General features: G+C 42.5%; 1 protein-coding gene across 1 annotated transcript in view; it reads right to left on the bottom strand.

Annotated features, from left to right (window-relative positions):
- Positions 1-287: 287 nt before the first annotated feature.
- The window catches only part of LOC107670358 (G-protein coupled receptor family C group 5 member B-like), a 36,911-nt gene continuing 22,470 nt past the window's right edge, over positions 288-14,728 (bottom strand). The window contains exons 3-5 of the mRNA XM_016462929.1: positions 11,485-12,502; positions 11,295-11,407; positions 288-872 (exon numbers count right to left, since the gene is read on the bottom strand). Of these exons, the coding sequence (XP_016318415.1) occupies positions 828-872; positions 11,295-11,407; positions 11,485-12,502 (1,176 nt within the window). The 3' untranslated portion in view covers positions 288-827. The remainder of the gene's footprint in view (positions 873-11,294; positions 11,408-11,484; positions 12,503-14,728) is intronic.

Here is a 14,728-nt window from a genome sequence, read left to right on the forward strand (position 1 = left end):
CAACCCTAATCTGAATTACATTAACACTCCACCCCTTGTCCTCGCCTCCCTCCTTTGCTTTGTCGTCATAGTTATTTCCACTGGGATCTGTCCAGCAGTAGTAGGTATCTGAAGGTTAACTGTAGAACTGTTAAACAGAGCAGAGCTCAAAACTGATTAAATATTTCACAGCTCCAGTGGCGAAATGCAAGAATAATTTGATGTATAAAAATACAGCCCATTTGCAACAAGGTGCTACTTAGAATCGAGTGAGATTTAAGCTAAAGAGTCCATAGAAGAACGCTAACGATTTGTCACAGCATGGTGCATGGGGATTGGCGCTACAGTTGCACGCCAGTCATTCCTACACAGACAACTCACGAAATAAAAAAAACTCTGACCAGAGAAACCAAAGTACTGTATCCAGTTATCACAGAATGATAAAACGTCCAAGTTTTACAGCACAATCACAACTGCAATACAGTAACTTCTTCATGTAACATACGATATGACTTCAGGGTGAATCTGAAGCCAGAGCAAGAACAATGATAAAATTAAAATACTGTGGGAGTGAAAAGCTGTTTTAATGGAGAAATCTGTGAAACCGCATAATATTTTTGACCAGTACACTAACTCAAAATCACTACAGCTATTGATGGTGCAAAGAGTTGTCCAGTGTTAACATCCTTCTATCATGCTTGTCAAATTGCTCACACACACACACCACCATCAGAGACCTGTATTTCAGTCTCACTGGAGCACTGGCGGCTTTTAATGTTGTTCCTAACTGTAAGTCCGCATTCACTTCAGAGATTTTACACCACTTTTCCATTCATCCTTCTCCTCCTTTACCAAAGCTGTCTTCCTGTGTATGTGGGAGGTGCGGATGGAACCTGTGGCAATAAGAAACAAAATTAGCCAATTAGAAGCAGGCAGGTTTACAGACATTTACACAAGATATGTGGTGTTTCATAAGTGGGAAAAACGCCTCTCAAGTGCATTAAACAGAACATACAATCTGTCAGCACCTGACGAGGCCAATTCCAAACTCCCCCAAATTCCCTTGTTTCAGTATTTAGAATTCTTCTTTCTTTCCTTTTTGTTCGTTGTTGCATTTAGCTTCTCTTTTCAGAACCCTCCTTTTGTCTATAAGAGAGAACCTTGCAATCCTTTGTGAGCAGGAGAAATTTGCAAATTGGTGCTTTTCTGTTCCAGCGACAAGATAGGCTGTTGGGATCTAGTAAACTAGCCACAGTCCCAATCGGATGTAGAACTTCATTGCAAAGTCTTAAGTCTTTAAGGTTTAACCTATGCATTATTCATGTTCCAAACCACTTTCAAATTAACTTAAGCATTGTGTTGAACACAGAGTCCAAACATGATTCTGAAATGTTAAGCTTCCACCCATGCATTCATGTACACCTTAATAGGTACATTTATGTACATTGTTATGTCACAAACAGCACACATTAAGTGTAAACCGTTCTTGCGATTGGTCCACAAACAACTCAATGGTGTTCATAATTCTCTGTTCAGACACTGGCTGAGTTATTGTAGGAGATGTGTGCCTAGTAAAGTCACAAGCTAGATCTCGTGAACGGTTTTAAGAAAAATACCAATACCAAAACTCATGTCACATGTTACAATGTCAAGTAGACCCATCAAGCTACAGACCTGGTCAGTCAGTCTTTCAGCAGAACAAAGATGAATAAATGTGCTCCTTCAGTCGAGCAGCAGTTCTTCTTGAACATCATGGAAAAGGAATTCTTCAAAGATTTGGGTAACAACTGGGTGGTACCATTGGCATACCATGTCTCTCAGTTACAAGTTTGAGAAATGACTAGAGAACTCCTTAGAGTTCATACAGAGATACTTGGAAATATCCATGAAGAGCTACATCCTCCTCTACAGGATAGCCAAGAATGCTGGTATCTCCCATCATTTGGTGTGTACCATCCCAGAAATACAGAACAAATCACAGTTATAACTGAGTGCACAGTTTGATGGAGTATCTCTCAATAGCCGCTTTTCCACTATCGGGCCGAACGGTTCTAAGAACTGTCAGGTACGGTTCCAGTTGTATTTCCACGTGAGCCTGGTACGGCGCGGCACGATTACAAACCGTTCTCGGCCCAGAATTCCTCGGCACGTTAGACAACCGTGCTGGTAGAGTGCGTGACGTTTCTCCATAGGTGGCTAAGCGGAAGCGTGCTATTTGATCAAACAGCCAAGTAAACAGCTACGCTACGTTCAATATAAAAATAAAAAAAATGTCTGAGACCGTTTGGTCTGTGGAGGAAACATTTGCGCTTATTGATATTTGGGCAGAGAGAAAAATTCAGCAACAGCTGGAGGGTGCAAAGAGAAATTAAAACGTTTTTAAAATCATAGCGCAGTCTCTAGCAGAGAAGGGCATTAAAAAAAGTTCCAAACAGTGGCGGGAAAAAATTTAAACGTTTAAACATACATATCGCGTCCAAAAGGACAATAGCAGAAGCGGGGCTTCCAAAAAAACTGACAGATACTACGATGCTTTGGACAGTTTTAGAATGCCGCCCAACCATGCGAAATGACGGTGTGCTTGTGGAGGGTAAGTAACAAGTAGCTATTCATGCTTACGCATTTATGTAAACAACTATTTACCTGTTTCAAACCGATGTTTACGAGTTGCTTGCATTTACATTCACTTACACTTTTGATCAGGAAAGTCCCGTCAGCATTTGTTGGTATTCCCGTCGCAGACTTCTGTTTATTTTATTTTTCGCGTCAAGAGTTGTGTCCTTTATTTAACGAAGTGAATATCAGATTAAAAAAGGAGTCCCATATATCTAAAATATCTGATCATCGTCCATATTGCTGTTTACATTATACTTGCGTTACCAAGGCAACGACTGACGCATTTGTATTACATTCCAAAGAGTTCCGTTATCAGCACCACAGTGGAAAATGAAACCGTATCCGTGCTGACTGGCCCGGATCGGCACGGAATGGAACGGTAAAGCAAAGAGAACCGTTCGGCCCGATAGTGGAAAAGCGGCTAATAATGGACTGCTGCCTGGCCCTGACCTTAACAATATCCTGTTAGGTGTCCTCATAAAGATTTCAAAAGGATCCTGTCACTGTTACAGCTGGCATACAGCAGACGTTTCACTGCTTCTTGGTCTGTGAAGACTGTTTAACACTTTCTGTGGCATGGTGACAATGATTCGACTAAAGAGGGTGTGGAAACTCATTGATCAGCTCTTCCTCTGTAGAAAATGACTTTAAGGGATTATCTACAGAGGAAGAGCTGATCAATGTACTTAAAATGGCACAACAGATGCTAGCTGTCTCAAAGCTCAGGCTTCATAAAACTACTGCAAACAGGGACAAAGTAATGGACACCTTCCCAAATAAAGACCTGGTTAAAGACATCAAATACTTCCACCTCTCCATAGATGACTATCCCTGTTATCGCTGTACACAAACACACTGCCCAGAAGGCAATGGTGTCAATAGTGACAGTAGCTCAATTCAGTTCACATTTTGTTCTCATCTGATCGTGTCAGAGCAGTCAAACTGAAAAGATTACTGAATATTAAGTGTCTTTTAATCCCCAACCAAGCAAGCCAAATGTGACGGTGGCAGGGAACCCAAACTCCATCAAGTGACAGAAAAAAACCTTGGGAGAAACCAGGTTTAGTAACGGGACCAGCTCTCTTCTGGCCTCAATGAATGAATATGGTGTGATTTATGATACAATTCAAATATTTGTTTAAATGGCATCTTTTTTTTTATGACTGAAGGCCACTATAAATGATACCTATACTGATTTCTCTATAAAATGGCCCTCCCCCCCATATTTAACCATTGACTATAGCCATTCAACATTACAGTATAATTGAGAGCTATCAATTCTAACATTTATTAGACTTGAAAAAATAACTTCTAATTTAAGCAAACTTAAAACAATCTTCACATAAACCCATTATAATAAATGTCATACTGTATTTACCTGTGCCCTTCAGCAGAAATAGACAGAAATTGAAATTATCAAACAGTAAATTCTAAATTAAATATAGATGAATCCTTAAAGCTCTTTTTTTTTTCTTTGTCCTTTGATTAATAGGCAAAACAACCTAATAACCAGCTGCTGTGATGTGTTATTTCTTTAAGAGCTGCCGCTGCTGAATGTGACTTGGATCTGACGCATCATATTTTCTCTCAACTCGTTTTACCTTTTCTGACCCACTTCAGGTCTTAAAGTCTCTATTAATGAGCTGACGAGTTGAATCCATATGAAAGGATACAGGCTACAGCGTGCCGGCGCCTTTGTGCGTGCAATTGAAGAGCGCCGCTGCGAGCACAGTACCGTTTCCACGCTGCTTGACTCGCGCCTGGCGCTGAAGTGAAGTGGAGCGCGAGTCTGAAACGTCTCCCATTCTCAGTCGTTCTGCGACTGAATAAATGCACTTCTTGTCAAGAGAAAAAGTGACAGAAGCAGCAGTTGTGTGTGGGGTGGCCAACCCTAGTGCCGCCCCTGCGTTAATTGTGTTAAATATTTTTAACGCGTTAAACTGAAAAAAATCAATCGCCTGCGTTAACGTGCTAATTTTGACACCACTAATCTTGTATATATTCTTCTGGTATATATTCTTCATATATAATCTTGCTTCTTGTTAAAAAACTGAATTGCAGTCCTAGTCCTATGCGTGCATAGCTGGTCATAGGGATCTGTGCCTAGGACTTGTCCATGTGTTTAGTTCTTCACTGTCATCTCAAGGTTTTTCCATAACAAATCTTTAAGTATTTGATGCGTTTATTTTTAATCACTACTTAGCTGTGTTTGAATCTGTTTGTCTAGACTTAGTAGTGCATACTTTAAGTCTTTACACTATGTGCCATTCATAATTCTACAGCCAGCCTATTCTCAGAGGATTATCAATCCATTTTTTTCCCAAAATGATTTTAATACAGTCGACACTGTGGTAATTGGTGATGTCTGGTTTGGCTTTTTAACTGGTTCTACATCCACATTTGCACATTGCCTCATTCTCTTTGAGCAGAAATATTGCTCGTTTGGATAAATGTTAACTCAGCTTTTGACAAGGCTTTGGCTGCAGTGTTGCATTGTTGGCAGGTTTTGTTCTATTTATAGTTGGGTCAAGGCAGAGAAAACTATTTCCTCCCCCCACCAAAGAGACATTTACTCTCCTCCATATTACATCACTCAAGAACCAAATGTTTAAGGGAAATACCATTTGTGCATTGGAAAATCTGGCCAATAGTTTGTAAAATCAATGGTATGACCAAAATTTCTTTCTTTCTTTCTTTTTTTGTGATATTGATGCGATATTCTCAGGATAGTAAAGGAGCTTCTTTATCATAAATCTGACTTTAAGATTATGCAAAACTCCAACCTGTGCAGATAAAAAATATATACCTTAAAAGGATTCATAATTCATAATTTCATAATTTAACCGTATGTGTCAAACAATTCATTATTAGTGGACACAGTCACATAGTAGGGTCATAGCAACTATGTTATACAAGAATTGCTTTTATAGGTTAATTTGACAGGTAATATAATATATCATTGACAATTTCACCCCTTCGATTCATAATTTCAATGGCAGCCTTGTCTGGCCAACCACATATATTATGATGATATTTTCAGGTGCAGGTTAACCTAAAATGTATATATCTGAATTGAAATCATAAAAATAATTCAGACCATAAAAATGTACCCAGCATAATTCATAGTTTGCAGTACTTTTGTGGACATAAGAAAAATTAAGCATTTTATATACTAAAGAAAATTAAATTGACATTCAATAGAAAAAAAAAAGAAAGAAAAAAACAAGATTTTTCTGAAGTATTTAGATTTTAGAATGGACACTGCAAAATCTGTAATTTAAGGGACTTCAAAGCAATTTCAAGCAAACTGAAAACTACATTGCACAAAATATTTGTGTCAGATTATAATGTGCTTTCCAATAAGGTATAAAATATAATATTTCTGAATAAGTTATTATATTTCTGAATAATAATATATTTTCTGAATAATATTTTATCTTGCTCTCATGTTACATTTGCACATTCAAACTTCTTGGTTACATATTGAACCATGGCTCCCTTTCAGTCAGTCACGTTAGACATTATGTCGAAACTGATGTTAAGGCGCTCACTTGGGAGCTCCAATTACCTCTGAGCACTACAAGAAACAGCCAATGGGCGAGTGGAATTTGCATGCCAAGCCACTCCCCGTACATATGGGTATATAAGATGGCAACGTACATCCACTTATTCAGATTTTTGCTTCAGAGCCGATCACTTCGTGGGTGCCTTTTCTTCCTGAAAAGAACTACAAGAAAAAAAACTTCAAGAACACCTGTCTGCAGGAACTTCTCAGCTGTGTCTCCAGACGGAGCATTCAGCGGTGTGTTTGCCCCTGTGATAGCACAGATAAGTGCTGTGTTCTACCCCTGGGTGCTCGAGCCTAAAGAGCAGTTTTCTGTACAGCTTGCATTGTCATGAGTGTCTTTCGAGATGTCTTTCCAACCGTATGCTTCTGGGTGCAGTAGTTTCCTTACCTCTGATGACGGGCACGATCGCTGTCTTACATGTCTGGGCCATAAGCACACTGAGACGGCTTTCGTGAATGGGTCATGCTCGCACCGCGAGCGCATGTCCATGGTTATGCTGAATTCTAGCTCCCAAGGCTCCCCTTGAATTCTACCCAGTCTGGTTCCTCTGTTTGTAAAGACCTCGGGGCTGCATTGGTTAGAGACAAGGGTGACCTGAGGATCACTCTCAGGAATATTCAGCCCACACGGAAGTCCTGCTTAGCGCCACTGAGCTCCTGGACAAAGGTGCCAGTCCGTCTTGTGACAGACCCAGTGTCTTATTTGGGGCTCCTGAGGAGGATAAGATGTCTATCACAATGTGCAGAGATCACAGTCCTCTTGGCGAAGGATGCAACAGAGCCTGTCCCTCAAGAAGAGAGGTGGGTTATGACTAATCCTGGATCTGCGAGTCTTGAATCGGTCCCTTCATAGGCTTCCGTTCAAGATGTTGACGCAGAAGTGCATTCTTTGTGCGTTCAGCACCAGGATTGATTTGCAGCAATCAACCTGCCCAAACGTCCTACTACTCCCTTTCGGGACCAGGTGGTGAATCTGTAAGCGCTGCCCCTAGAGGAGGCAGATCCAGCCCCTGCGTTGCTGTGCCCCATTCATGCTTTGTGCATTTAAGTGGAACGCACCCAGAGCTTTAGATGCTCTGACCAGCTCTTTGTCTGCTTTGGAAGTCAGCAGAAGGGAAAGGCTGTCTCCAAACAGAGCTTGGCCCACTGACTAGTGGATGCCATTGCCTTGGCGTACCAGACACAAGGCAAGCCATGCCCTCTGGGGGTGAGAGCTCACTCCACTCAGAGTGTTGCCTCCTCCTCGGCGTTGGTGCATGGCACCTCTCTAGCAGACATCTGCAGAGCTGCGGGCTGGGCAACACCTAATAACTTCACAAGATTCTATAATCTTTGGATGAAGCCGGTTTTCTCCCATGTGTTAGGTATGAACAGGTAATTTGTGGGAGGACTGGCTCTGTATCTCGCTTGCAGCACCATTGCTCTTGGCTAGGATGCATGCACCTTATCTTCTTCCAGTAATTTCCCCGTCTCCTATCGGGCCCAGTACTAGTGTTGTACGCATCAGTCACGCCTTGGACTGGACTAGGTGCCCATACATGAGATTCCCCTTGGGCAATCCTTTATGTTCTTTCCATGGTATGGTTTCCCTTGGTAAACCAGTGTCTCTCCCTGTTATGTTCCCCTGAACTGGGGTCAGGACAGTGATCTTAGACTATTCCTGCATGGATGTGTCTCCGCACCCCAACGATTGCTGAAACAAATATTGTGAGAATGTTGGAACACCCTTTTTTTGGCTTCCTTAGTAAGCTCTTTATAGTTGGTTGATTAGCTAGCTTAGAGGGCATTGGGCAGGTTACGGATTGAGGTGCATCTGTCCTGGCACGCTTTCCATAGGGACCCTTAACATCAGTGTCGATGTAATGTTGAACGTGACTGACTGAAAGGGAACGTCACGGTTATGTTATGTAACCCTCATTCCCTGAAGGAGTGAACGGAGATGTTACATCCCTCATGTCACAACCCTGAACTTCGCTGAATGCCGGGATGCTTTCTCCACTCCTCAGCACAAACCTGATTGAGTGGATGCACACCGCCATCTTATATACCCGTATAGTGGCTTGGCATGCAAATTCCACTCGCCAATAGTCATTGGCCATTTCTTCGTATAGTGGCAAATTCCACTCGCCAATAGTCATTGGCCATTTCTTGTAGTGCTCAGAGGTGATAGGGGCGATAGGGGCTGACACCTAACGTCAGCCAACCTAAGCCGTGGAATACAGATTTCTCCCAAGGAAGCTCCTCCAGGAGTGATACCAGGTTCGAAAATCAAATGAGGGACAGTCAAAACGGTGCTACTAAGAGAAGCTGAACTTTGTTTTCCTGTTGTATTCCTGTTTTCAGATTCAAACAACCTGAGATGTGCACCGCCTACTGCAATACACACTTGCTCTGCACCCAAAGCAGAATGCTCATCATGGAGGCAGACCTGGGTATAACCACAACATTATAGTCGTTTGAGCCATAAAAAATGCTAAGTTTAACTGTTTTCAATGAGTGTCTTTCGAGATGTCTTTCCAACCGTATGCTTCTGGGTGCAGTAGTTTCCTTACCTCTGATGACGGGCACGATCGCTGTCTTACATGTCTGGGCCATAAGCACACTGAGACGGCTTTCGTGAATGGGTCATGCTCGCACCGCGAGCGCATGTCCATGGTTATGCTGAATTCTAGCTCCCAAGGCTCCCCTTGAATTCTACCCAGTCTGGTTCCTCTGTTTGTAAAGACCTCGGGGCTGCATTGGTTAGAGACAAGGGTGACCTGAGGATCACTCTCAGGAATATTCAGCCCACACGGAAGTCCTGCTTAGCGCCACTGAGCTCCTGGACAAAGGTGCCAGTCCGTCTTGTGACAGACCCAGTGTCTTATTTGGGGCTCCTGAGGAGGATAAGATGTCTATCACAATGTGCAGAGATCACAGTCCTCTTGGCGAAGGATGCAACAGAGCCTGTCCCTCAAGAAGAGAGGTGGGTTATGACTAATCCTGGATCTGCGAGTCTTGAATCGGTCCCTTCATAGGCTTCCGTTCAAGATGTTGACGCAGAAGTGCATTCTTTGTGCGTTCAGCACCAGGATTGATTTGCAGCAATCAACCTGCCCAAACGTCCTACTACTCCCTTTCGGGACCAGGTGGTGAATCTGTAAGCGCTGCCCCTAGAGGAGGCAGATCCAGCCCCTGCGTTGCTGTGCCCCATTCATGCTTTGTGCATTTAAGTGGAACGCACCCAGAGCTTTAGATGCTCTGACCAGCTCTTTGTCTGCTTTGGAAGTCAGCAGAAGGGAAAGGCTGTCTCCAAACAGAGCTTGGCCCACTGACTAGTGGATGCCATTGCCTTGGCGTACCAGACACAAGGCAAGCCATGCCCTCTGGGGGTGAGAGCTCACTCCACTCAGAGTGTTGCCTCCTCCTCGGCGTTGGTGCATGGCACCTCTCTAGCAGACATCTGCAGAGCTGCGGGCTGGGCAACACCTAATAACTTCACAAGATTCTATAATCTTTGGATGAAGCCGGTTTTCTCCCATGTGTTAGGTATGAACAGGTAATTTGTGGGAGGACTGGCTCTGTATCTCGCTTGCAGCACCATTGCTCTTGGCTAGGATGCATGCACCTTATCTTCTTCCAGTAATTTCCCCGTCTCCTATCGGGCCCAGTACTAGTGTTGTACGCATCAGTCACGCCTTGGACTGGACTAGGTGCCCATACATGAGATTCCCCTTGGGCAATCCTTTATGTTCTTTCCATGGTATGGTTTCCCTTGGTAAACCAGTGTCTCTCCCTGTTATGTTCCCCTGAACTGGGGTCAGGACAGTGATCTTAGACTATTCCTGCATGGATGTGTCTCCGCACCCCAACGATTGCTGAAACAAATATTGTGAGAATGTTGGAACACCCTTTTTTTGGCTTCCTTAGTAAGCTCTTTATAGTTGGTTGATTAGCTATAGCTTAGAGGGCATTGGGCAGGTTACGGATTGAGGTGCATCTGTCCTGGCACGCTTTCCATAGGGACCCTTAACATCAGTGTCGATGTAATGTTGAACGTGACTGACTGAAAGGGAACGTCACGGTTATGTTATGTAACCCTCATTCCCTGAAGGAGTGAACGGAGATGTTACATCCCTCATGTCACAACCCTGAACTTCGCTGAATGCCGGGATGCTTTCTCCACTCCTCAGCACAAACCTGATTGAGTGGATGCACACCGCCATCTTATATACCCGTATAGTGGCTTGGCATGCAAATTCCACTCACCAATAGTCATTGGCCATTTCTTGTAGTGCTCAGAGGTGATAGGGGCTCCTAAGTGAGACCCCTAACGTCAGTGTCGACGTAACGTCTCCGTTCCCTCCTTCAAGGAACGAGGGTTACATAACATAACAGAGATGATTCATGAGTAGGGAAATTGTGCTTTCCGCACCAAGATGCAAAAAGATGAGATCCTAAGATGAGATTCCTAGCAGAAGCTGCTCTTGCAGCATTTAAAATGGTACCCACAACCTCAGCCAAAAGACTCAGATTAGAGACAGAGCCCTGTTCATTTTCCAAACTCAAAGTGTCATCATTGCATGCCACATGGTTCCCCGAGCCTTGGAAAACAGATTTTTCCCAAGGTGGCTCATCCAGGAGTGACACCAGGTTCGAAAACCAAATGTGGGACAGCCAAAACTGTCCTACTAAGAGAAGCTGCACTTTGTTTTACTGATTCAAATTCAGATTCAAACAACCTGAGATGTGCACCGACGTCTTTGACAGACACTTGTTCTGCACCCAAAGCAGAATGCACATCATGGAGGCAGACCCGGTTATAACCACAACATTATAGTCGTTTATCATGTGGGCCGAATATTTGGAAGCCCAAAACACCAAATCAGTTGTATGTGATGGTAGACAGAAACATACACAAGCCAAAAGAAATTGCATTGCGAGCTTCCAGACTTGAACACAACTTCCCACATGCAAATTCATCCAAGAAACTGACTGCACTCAGTCCAGATAGATTATGGGAAACTGTCTGCTCACTCTACATAACAGACTTACTGTGCGTGTCCAAGGACTTCTGTGTTGAGGACACAATAAGGTTTTTAAAGGTTTATTTATTTGGTCTATTTATAAAAATATGAAGTTATGTACTCACTGCTCCTCCATTTAGTATCATGGTCATCTCAGTCGGTTGGTAGACGTTACTTCTGAAGGGTGCACTGGGTCTGGCCCCTGTGTTGCCATTATAATGGCTACCACTTCTCAACCCTACAACACAGAAGATGGATGTTAGGATCTGTTTAATATATACCAAATTATATATTGATCTTTGTGCCTAATTGTACCTGCAGCATTTTCATCAAACGTGTATCCCTGGTTCTCCACAAACTGCCTGTGTGAAAGTGGGATGTCCTCATCAAGGCTAGCCTCTCTCATACGTGATGAATTCTGAGATGTGTCAAAATAGTCTGGAGCTGAAGGCTGATGGGGTGATCGAAGACAGGCATGGGCTTCAGGAGCAGCATGGCACAGCAATAACAACCAACCCTGTGCTACCAGGGCCACAGCCAATGCTGGATCATCCCAGTCCGGAGACTTCTCAAGTACTTTGTTTCCGTAGACGTAGAAACCAACCCAAGCCACCCACAGGAGAATGGACAGCAAGCAGGAGACTAGAAGCCACACAACATTACAGTGCCATTGTCGTGCCTTCCCACACAGTGCTAATGTTGCAGTTACTAAGGCAGCCAGCAGAAGTGCTGCCACATAGGCACAAGCGAGTGCAAAGTCCAGTGCCTGATACTCGCAAGCCGGGTTACCTTCCCGCAGCACTGTTAGAAGAAGCCACTCTGCAGCAATAATACCTTGTACTGCTGTTAACCCTAGCACTAGTCCAACGAGGGCACACCCGCCTGGGCTACGAGACTCACATGCAAGCCTGTGCAGCCTCAAGCCCTGTGTTAACATGCAGGCAAAGCAGAGTGAGAAAAACAAACCCCAGAGGGCACGTCGCACCACACAAATACTTTCATTATGCTCAATAAGGTATGCAAAGCTAAGCCCAAACAGCCCAATAATGCCCATTAACAGTAAGAGAATCGGACCGATGCCACTTCGCTTTGGTGCCTCAGTCACTGAGTGCAGGCGACACAGTAACACTATCAAAAGTAAAATGGCAGCTAACACACCAGCCGCTGCTACGACCTCCACCACCACGCCCCATATAGCATCCAGGTCACATAAGAGAGTGTATGGTCGTGGAGGTCCAAATCTGCAGCCAAATGGGACCGTCGGCTTCTCATCTTGAGACAAACTCACACCCAGGCCAGTGAGCAGCAAGAACACGATATGAAATAATGACATCTGAGAAAGAAAGAAAACAGAAATGAATGAATCTTAGTCTTTGTACAATTTGCTTTTAAAATTTGGTCTGACACATACAGTGGCCCAAAAATGTGTTTGGTCACCTAAGTCCCATTTTAAGTGTGGATGTCAATGTATTATATCAAATATTATTTGTAAATGAATTATTTCTTATTCCAGAACTTCATTTTTTATACCATTTTTGACTTAAAGCACCCCTATTATGCTTTTTTTTTAAAGGTTCCTAATTTTGTTTTGGAGGTCTCCTACAATAGGTTTACATGCATCCAAGGTCAAAAAACACTCTAATTTTCTCATAATACTCATTTCACATCACCTTGTTTCTCAAATAGTCTGAAAAGATTCAGTCTCTCCAAAGACCTCCTTCCACAAAACTACTCTGCTCTGATTGGTCAGATGGCTCAGTCTGTTGTGATTGGTCTACTGCTTGCAGCGTGTATCGGAAACAAAGTGGCCATTACTATATCTGACTTTCAGCTCCGAAGTCTTCCTTAATCCTCAGCGATTGTAAACACTGTAAAGCACAGTAACAATGGCGTTGTTTACCATATCAATTCGAGCCCGTGTCAGATGATGAAACATTGGAAGAACTAGTTGATCAATTCAAACCTCCTTTGCAAGGACAACTTGAGCAGGACGTTTCTCAGCGGTAAGTTTTGTCTTGGATTGTGGTACATTTTGAGACGTTGCAACTGTGATTCCTATACATCAGCATTAACAAGTGTATGTCCATCAACAAACCAATGTGTATATCTCTAATTTACTGATGTGCATGTGTGGGAACTAGTGTTGTCACGGTACCAAAATTTCAGTATTCGGTACCAATACCAGAACTACATCAGAATGCCACAGCTAAATAATAAACCCTTACCCAAACAATAAGGGTACATACGTTAACCAAGCACTGATGTAACATTACAGTTTGTAAACCAAAAAAATATTTTATCATTATTCAAAGTAGTAAGAATGACAGACAATCTGCATTAACTGACACAATATTAGGTAAGAGTGGGCCCACAGCTGATTATCTGATCTATTTCAAGACAGTAATGTGAGTTAGCCATGTGAAGCAGTCGTCGGTAAAATGACGGGAAGGTTAGCGTTTTGCTGCTGTGGTATCATTGTAAAAATGTATTTTAACCACTGACTCTTCACATACTCATCCTTTGGAATTGTAAACAATGCAAATCTGCTTTTGCACTGCAGAAAACAGCATCACAACACAAACCACAAACTAAAGTGTTTGAGGGCGGGATGACAAATTACTATTTATTGTGCACTTCGATCTTTAAACCTCTGCAGACCTTTTATATTCACTAACAGCTATTTTACACACTGCATGTATGAAGTCAGCCAGGTCTTAGTCCACACAGGTTTCTTAAATTGCCTTCAAGTGCACCTGGGAAGCTCCTACTTTGAAGATAAGCATTTCTTATTACATCATGGAACAATACTACGGAAGCCTTCTGTCATTTTTGTTTATTATTATATTCTTTTTATTTCTCAGATTTTCATGTATGGAATCTTGCAAAAACATTTATTTTGCATAAAAACAACCCGAAAAATGTGAGTGGTTAACATTTGTTGTTTGTAACAGGTATGGGAAATTCTGGGTCTAGCTCCGTCTCTAATCAAACACACATGATATTTGCCAACGCTGAGCATTGTAGTCGATCCTATTCATGTTCATTGAGCACACAAATGCAATAATATCACTAATGCAACTTGCTGAGCCAAATACCACCATAGGGGAGCCGGCAGAGCAGGACACAAAGGTGGATACATCAATCAGATGAAAGGGAAGAACCTTTGGGACCACCGGACTTGGGAACTCCAGTACCACAAAACTTGGGACGTCTGGAGCAACCATGTTAACATACTCACTTTCATGTAAATTCATCCATCTCTAGCAAGTCCACAACTGTTGAATTTAGGTCAGGTCTTCTTGGACTCTTTGTTGTTTTATTTTTTTACTTTATTAAATATAATCACAAAAGTACCGGAAACCAGGAACAAGGGAACATTTTTAGGAAGATACATTAAAATGGCATAAAATTTGCAAGTTTAACATTTTGCAAGTGCTATTGTTTAAAAAATGGTTGCCACTTTCTCAAAGTAGAATTAAAATTGTGTGTGTGTGTGTATATATGTGTGTGTATAATATATATATATATATATATATATATATATATATATATACATCTT

Source organism: Sinocyclocheilus anshuiensis, unplaced genomic scaffold (assembly GCF_001515605.1).
Source record: "Sinocyclocheilus anshuiensis isolate Anshui unplaced genomic scaffold, SAMN03320099.WGS_v1.1 scaffold1041, whole genome shotgun sequence".
Classification (NCBI taxonomy): Eukaryota; Metazoa; Chordata; class Actinopteri; order Cypriniformes; family Cyprinidae; genus Sinocyclocheilus; species Sinocyclocheilus anshuiensis.